This window comes from Salvelinus alpinus, chromosome 2 (genome assembly GCF_045679555.1).
Source record: "Salvelinus alpinus chromosome 2, SLU_Salpinus.1, whole genome shotgun sequence".
Lineage (NCBI taxonomy): Eukaryota > Metazoa > Chordata > Actinopteri > Salmoniformes > Salmonidae > Salvelinus > Salvelinus alpinus.
In genome coordinates, this window is record NC_092087.1 from 130,146,072 (window position 1) to 130,154,147 (window position 8,076).

At 42.9% G+C, this 8,076-nt stretch overlaps 1 protein-coding gene across 2 annotated transcripts in view; it reads right to left on the reverse strand.

Moving 5' to 3' along the window:
• LOC139568820 (oocyte zinc finger protein XlCOF22-like) overlaps positions 1-6,913 on the reverse strand; it is a 35,761-nt gene extending 28,848 nt beyond the window's left edge. For both annotated transcript variants that reach the window (XM_071390918.1, XM_071390917.1), the window contains exon 1: positions 6,312-6,913. In XM_071390918.1, the coding sequence (XP_071247019.1) occupies positions 6,312-6,657 (346 nt within the window). In that variant the 5' untranslated portion in view covers positions 6,658-6,913. The remainder of the gene's footprint in view (positions 1-6,311) is intronic.
• Positions 6,914-8,076: the final 1,163 nt, after the last annotated feature.

Below are 8,076 nucleotides of genomic sequence, written 5' to 3' on the forward strand. Positions count from 1 at the left end.
TGTATCTCTCTAGGTCATGCCAGTAGGCTACAGTAGGTTGTAACTCTCTAGGTCATGCCAATAGGTTACAGTAGGTTGTAACTCTCTAGGTCATGCCAGTAGGTTACAGTAGGTTGTATCTCTCTAGGTCATGCCAATATATTACAGTAGGTTGTATCTCTCTAGGTCATGCCAGTAGGCTACAGTAGGTTGTAACTCTCTAGGTCATGCCAGTAAGCTACAGTAGGTTGTAACTCTCTAGGTCATGCCAATAGGTTACAGTAGGTTGTAACTCTCTAGGTCATGCCAGTAGGTTACAGTAGGTTGTATCTCTCTAGGTCATGCCAGTAGGCTACAGTAGGTTGTAACTCTCTAGGCCATGCCAGTAGGCTACAGTAGGTTGTAACTCTCTAGGCCATGCCAGTAGGTTACAGTAGGTTGTAACTCTCTAGGTCATGCCAGTAGGTTACAGTAGGTTGTATCTCTCTAGGTCATGCCAGTAGGCTACAGTAGGTTGTATCTCTCTAGGTCATGTCAGTAGGTTACAGTAGGTTGTATCTCTCTAGGTCATGTCAGTAGGTTACAGTAGGTTGTATCTCTCTAGGTCATGCCAGTAGGTTACAGTAGGTTGTATCTCTCTAGGTCATGCCAGTAGGCTACAGTAGGTTGTATCTCTCTAGGTCATGTCAGTAGGTTACAGTAGGTTGTATCTCTCTAGGTCATGTCAGTAGGTTACAGTAGGTTGTATCTCTCTAGGTCATGCCAGTAGGTTAAGGTAGGTTGTATCTCTCTAGGTCATGCCAGTAGGTTACAGTAGGTTGTATCTCTCTAGGTCATGCCAGTAGGCTACAGTAGGTTGTAACTCTCTAGGTCATGCCAGTAGGATACAGTAGGTTGTATCTCTCTAGGTCATGCCAGTAGGCTACAGTAGGTTGTAACTCTCTAGGTCATGTCAGTAGGTTACAGTAGGTTGTATCGCTCTAGGTTATGCCAGTAGGTTACAGTAGGTTGTATCTCTCTAGGTCATGTCAGTAGGTTACAGTAGGTTGTATCTCTCTAGGTCATGCCAGTAGGATACAGTAGGTTGTATCTCTCTAGGTCATGCCAGTAGGTTACAGTAGGTTGTATCTCTCTAGGTCATGCCAGTAGGTACAGTAGGTTGTAACTCTCTAGGTCATGCCAATAGGTTACAGTAGGTTGTAACTCTCTAGGTCATGCCAGTAGGTTACAGTAGGTTGTATCTCTCGAGGTCATGCCAATATATTACAGTAGGTTGTATCTCTCTAGGTCATGCCAGTAGGCTACAGTAGGTTGTAACTCTCTAGGTCATGCCAGTAGGCTACAGTAGGTTGTAACTCTCTAGGTCATGCCAATAGGTTACAGTAGGTTGTAACTCTCTAGGTCATGCCAGTAGGTTACAGTAGGTTGTATCTCTCTAGGTCATGCCAATATATTACAGTAGGTTGTATCTCTCTAGGTCATGCCAATATATTACAGTAGGTTGTATCTCTCTAGGTCATGCCAGTAGGCTACAGTAGGTTGTAACTCTCTAGGTTATGCCAGTAGGTTACAGTAGGTTGCATCTCTCTAGGTCATGTCAGTAGGTTACAGTAGGTTGTATCTCTCTAGGTCATGCCAGTAGGATACAGTAGGTTGTATCTCTCTAGGTCATGTCAGTAGGCTACAGTAGGTTGTAACTCTCTAGGTCATGTCAGTAGGTTACAGTAGGTTGTATCGCTCTAGGTTATGCCAGTAGGTTACAGTAGGTTGTATCTCTCTAGGTCATGTCAGTAGGTTACAGTAGGTTGTAACTCTCTAGGTCATGCCAATAGGTTACAGTAGGTTGTAACTCTCTAGGTCATGCCAGTAGGTTACAGTAGGTTGTATCTCTCTAGGTCATGCCAATATATTACAGTAGGTTGTATCTCTCTAGGTCATGCCAGTAGGCTACAGTAGGTTGTAACTCTCTAGGTCATGCCAGTAGGCTACAGTAGGTTGTAACTCTCTAGGTCATGCCAATAGGTTACAGTAGGTTGTAACTCTCTAGGTCATGCCAGTAGGTTACAGTAGGTTGTATCTCTCTAGGTCATGCCAATATATTACAGTAGGTTGTATCTCTCTAGGTCATGCCAGTAGGCTACAGTAGGTTGTAACTCTCTAGGTCATGCCAGTAGGTTACAGTAGGTTGTAACTCTCTAGGTCATGCCAGTAGGTTACAGTAGGTTGTATCTCTCTAGGTCATGCCAGTAGGCTACAGTAGGTTGTATCTCTCTAGGTCATGTCAGTAGGTTACAGTAGGTTGTATCTCTCTAGGTCATGCCAGTAGGTTACAGTAGGTTGTATCTCTCTAGGTCATGCCAGTAGGCTACAGTAGGTTGTAACTCTCTAGGTCATGCCAGTAGGATACAGTAGGTTGTATCTCTCTAGGTCATGCCAGTAGGCTACAGTAGGTTGTAACTCTCTAGGTCATGTCAGTAGGTTACAGTAGGTTGTATCGCTCTAGGTTATGCCAGTAGGTTACAGTAGGTTGTATCTCTCGAGGTCATGTCAGTAGGTTACAGTAGGTTGTATCTCTCTAGGTCATGCCAGTAGGATACAGTAGGTTGTATCTCTCTAGGTCATGCCAGTAGGTTACAGTAGGTTGTATCTCTCTAGGTCATGCCAGTAGGCTACAGTAGGTTGTAACTCTCTAGGTCATGCCAATAGGTTACAGTAGGTTGTAACTCTCTAGGTCATGCCAGTAGGTTACAGTAGGTTGTATCTCTCTAGGTCATGCCAATATATTACAGTAGGTTGTATCTCTCTAGGTCATGCCAGTAGGCTACAGTAGGTTGTAACTCTCTAGGTCATGCCAGTAGGCTACAGTAGGTTGTAACTCTCTAGGTCATGCCAATAGGTTACAGTAGGTTGTAACTCTCTAGGTCATGCCAGTAGGTTACAGTAGGTTGTATCTCTCTAGGTCATGCCAATATATTACAGTAGGTTGTATCTCTCTAGGTCATGCCAGTAGGCTACAGTAGGTTGTAACTCTCTAGGTTATGCCAGTAGGTTACAGTAGGTTGTATCTCTCTAGGTCATGTCAGTAGGTTACAGTAGGTTGTATCTCTCTAGGTCATGCCAGTAGGATACAGTAGGTTGTATCTCTCTAGGTCATGCCAGTAGGCTACAGTAGGTTGTAACTCTCTAGGTCATGTCAGTAGGTTACAGTAGGTTGTATCGCTCTAGGTTATGCCAGTAGGTTACAGTAGGTTGTATCTCTCTAGGTCATGTCAGTAGGTTACAGTAGGTTGTATCTCTCTAGGTCATGCCAGTAGGATACAGTAGGTTTTATCTCTCTAGGTCATGCCAGTAGGCTACAGTAGGTTGTAACTCTCTAGGTCATGCCAATAGGTTACAGTAGGTTGTAACTCTCTAGGTCATGCCAGTAGGTTACAGTAGGTTGTATCTCTCTAGGTCATGCCAATATATTACAGTAGGTTGTATCTCTCTAGGTCATGCCAGTAGGCTACAGTAGGTTGTAACTCTCTAGGTCATGCCAGTAGGCTACAGTAGGTTGTAACTCTCTAGGTCATGTCAGTAGGTTACAGTAGGTTGTATCGCTCTAGGTTATGCCAGTAGGTTACAGTAGGTTGTATCTCTCTAGGTCATGTCAGTAGGTTACAGTAGGTTGTATCTCTCTAGGTCATGCCAGTAGGATACAGTAGGTTTTATCTCTCTAGGTCATGCCAGTAGGCTACAGTAGGTTGTAACTCTAGGTCATGCCAATAGGTTACAGTAGGTTGTAACTCTCTAGGTCATGCCAGTAGGTTACAGTAGGTTGTATCTCTCTAGGTCATGCCAATATATTACAGTAGGTTGTATCTCTCTAGGTCATGCCAGTAGGCTACAGTAGGTTGTAACTCTCTAGGTCATGCCAGTAGGCTACAGTAGGTTGTATCCAAGTGGAAACAATTATCAACACAGTGTGGAAAGTGTCGAATTTGGTCAACAACAAAATGAATGGCTTATTTGCTACGTGAGGTTTACTTGATCCAACAGAAGTTTCGTAATGCTTAAGTTGTTATGTTGACACAGACAACCTTTATTTAATTTTATTTATTTATTTATTTCACCTTTATTTAACCAGGTAGGCAAGTTGAGAACACATTCTAATTTACAATTGCGACCTGGCCAAGATAAAGCAAAGCATGGAGTAAAACAAACATACAGTCAATAATACAGTAGAAAAATAAGTCTATATACAATGTGAGCAAGTGAGGTGAGATAAGGGAGGTAAAGGCAAAAAAAGGCCATGGTGGCGAAGTAAATACAATATAGCAAGTGAAACACTGGAATGGTTGATTTGCAGTGGAAGAATGTGCAAAGTAGAGATAGAAATAATGGGGTGCAAAGGAGCAAATAAATAAATAAATAAATACATTAGGGAAAGAGGTAGTTGTTTGGGCTAAATTATAGATGGGCTATGTACAGGTGCAGTAATCTATGAGCTGCTCTGACAGCTGGTGCTTAAAGCTAGTGAGGGACATAAGTGTTTCCAGTTTCAGAGATTTTTGTAGTTCGTTCCAGTCATTGGCAGCAGAGAACTGGAAGGAGAGGCGGCCAAAGGAAGAATTGGTTTTGGGGGAGACCAGAGAGATATACCTGCTGGAGCGCGTGCTACAGGTGGGTGCTGCTATGGTGACCAGCGAGCTGAGATAAGGGGGGACATTACCTAGCAGGGTCTTGTAGATGACCTGGAGCCAGTGGGTTTGGCGACGAGTATGAAGCGAGGGCCAGCCAACGAGAGTGTACAGGTCGCAGTGGTGGGTAGTATATGTAACGGATGTGAAATGGCTAGCTAGTTAGCGGGTACGCGCTAATAGCATTTCAATCAGTTACGTCACTTGCTCTGAAACCTAGAAGTAGTGTTTCCCCTTGCTCTGCAAGGGCCGCGGCTTTTGTGGAGCGATGGGTAACGACGCTTCGTGGGTGTCAGTTGTTGATGTGTGCAGAGGGTCCCTGGTTCGCGCCCGTGTCGGGGCGAGGGGACGGTTTAAAGTTATACTGTTACATTGATGCTGTTGACCCGGATCACTGGTTGCTGCGGAAAAGGAGGAGGTTGAAAGGGGGGTGAGTGTAACGGATGTGAAATGGCTAGCTAGTTAGCGGGTACGCGCTAATAGCGTTTCAATCAGTTACGTCACTTGCTCTGAAACCTAGAAGTAGTGTTTCCCCTTGCTCTGCAAGGGCCGCGGCTTTTGTGGAGCGATGGGTAACGACGCTTCGTGGGTGTCAGTTGTTGATGTGTGCAGAGGGTCCCTGGTTCGCGCCCGTGTAGGGGCGAGGGGACGCCGTAAAGTTATACTGTTACATATATGGGGCTTTGGTAACAAAATGGATGGCACTGTGATAGACTGCATCCAATTTATTGAGTAGGGTATTGGAGGCTATTTTGTAAATGACATCACCGAAGTCGAGGATTGGTAGGATGGTCAGTTTTACAAGGGTATGTTTGGCAGCATGAGTGAAGGATGCTTTGTTGCGGAATAGGAAGCCAATTCTAGATTTAACTTTGGATTGGAGATGTTTGATGTGAGTCTGGAAGGAGAGTTTACAGTCTAACCAGACACTTAGGTATTTGTAGTTGTCCACATATTCTAAGTCAGAGCCGTCCAGAGTAGTGATGTTTGACAGGCAGCGATCGGTTGAAGAGCATGCATTTAGTTTTACTTGTATTTAAGAGCAATTGGAGGCCACGGAAGGAGAGTTGTATGGCATTGAAGCTCGCCTGGAGGGTAATAAAAACACTATAGGAGTTGTCTCCAGATCGCTATGCATATTCATGCTAGTAGCTTAGCATCTCTCTCCATTGAATACAGGCGGTTGACCACAACAACCCTCATAGAATATAAACAATAGATTTCAATAATAAGATGAATCCACCAATCCAAAGAAAGGATAGGCGGGAGCTAGACAACCCGCAGTGAAGCTTTGTGGACAACGACCTCCCTTTGTTAGGGCGGAGAGACATCTTGTCAGTATATCCATAATCTTTGGTGTAGCCAACCCAACTCTCACATGGCACTATTGGGGGGCACTGTAGTAAATCATCACTACATGAAAATCACTACATGCCGTGCCCCCCAGTCTGCGGTCAGCAGATAGACCCTTCTCAAATATATATGTTAAGTCACTTTTTGGAAACGGAACGGAGAAAACAAGGGGTAGCTTGCTCTCTACTTCGTCTGATTCTAGAAATACCAGTCATCATCCCAGGGCCCTCCGTTGAAGAGGTATTGAGGAGACAACCCCCTAATATCCAAAGTTAAAAACACATTTAAGGCTGTACTTACTGGTGTTAATCAGATCCCCGTTCTCCACCTCTTCATCTTTCAATGTGACAGTAATCTCCCCTTCCTTCTTCACTCCAAAAACTGCATCCTCCTCTTTCCCTTCCTCCTCTTCTTTTACTGTAACATCCTCCTCCTCTTTCACTCTGAACGCGTCTTCCTCTTCTTTCACTGAAACGTCTTTCTCTTCTTCTTTCACTGTAACAGACTCATCCTCTACTTCTTGTTTTACTGTGACATCCTCTTCTTCCTTCTCCTCTTTCACGACAATGTTCAACCCCAGAGCTTCTTCCTCCGTCCAGCAGACCTCCTCTTCTTTAACAGGAGGGGAGTAGTTTAGGGAGCTCATGTTCGGGGATGTTAGCTAGCTAGCTTCAATTAGCGACTAGGCTAGTGCTAACTTAACCAGCCAGCTACTATAGCTGACTAATACAAAATAACGTAATATTAAATTAAATAGGTTAACAAGTAGATACGACCGACGTCTAAAACAGTAGCTAATATAGACCGAAATCGTATAAATAGCTAGAATCTTTCGGCTATGTTGGCTAGCAAGCTACCGAGTTGGTTGACGAGCTGTTTATGAAGAACCGTCCACTAGATTAGACGTCACGCTGGCAGCATCGCCTGAAAGACGCACATCGCCGTCTGAAGACTGGAGTGGGAAACGCAGTTGAGGATCATATTTTATTTTCAGACAAAGATTATTTTAAATGGACTTAATTAAATAATACTATTATATTGAGATATACAAAGACAGGAATGTGTTGATTGATTAGTGCGAATATATATATTTTTTACTACAGCACATTTAAGGCAGTTTCATTAAGTCAAACTAAATCTAAATAAGTAGCTAGCTACTGTAGGTCTATACTGCTCCTACATGGTGTAACAATACATCATGTAGATGTATATAATGAACAGACTAGGTCTATAATGCTCCTATGTGGTGTAACAATACATTATGTATAAGTATATAATGAACAGTCTAGGTCTATACTGCTCCAACGTGGTGTAACAATACATCATATAGATGTATATAATGAACAGACTAATTCTATACTGCTCCTACATGGTGTAACAATACATCATGAAGATGTATATAATGAACAGACTAGGTCTATACTGCTCCTACATGGTGTAACAATACATAATGTAGATGTATATAATGAACAGACTAGGTCTATACTGCTCCTACATGGTGTAACAATACATCATGAACATGTATACTACCGTTCAAAAGTTTGAGGTCACTTAGAAATGTCCTAGTTTTTGAAAGAAAAACATTTTTTTTGTCCATTAAAATAACATCAAATTGATCAGAAATACAGTGTAGACATTGTTTATGTTGTAAATGACTATTGTAGCTGGAAACGGCAGATTTGTTATGAAATATCTACATAGGCGTACAGAGGCCCATTATCAGCAACCATAAATCCTGTGTTCTAATGGCACGATGTGTTAGTTAATCCAAGTTTATCATTTTAAGAGGCTAATTGATCATTAGGGGGAAAAAATGCAATTATGTTAGCACAGCTGAAAACTGTTGTTCTGATTTAACAAAGCTTTTGTCAACAGTCTGTGACCCTTCTTGTTCTTTAACAAAGCTTTTGTAAATAGCGTTTTTGCATAACAATCAGGCAGTAGAACAACAATAATCATCACCCTCCTGACCAATCTTCCCTCCCCTTAACATTGGGTTTGATTCAGACCCTGTCAGTGTACCAGGTGGACATTGGGTTTGATTCAGACCCTGTCAGTGTGCCAG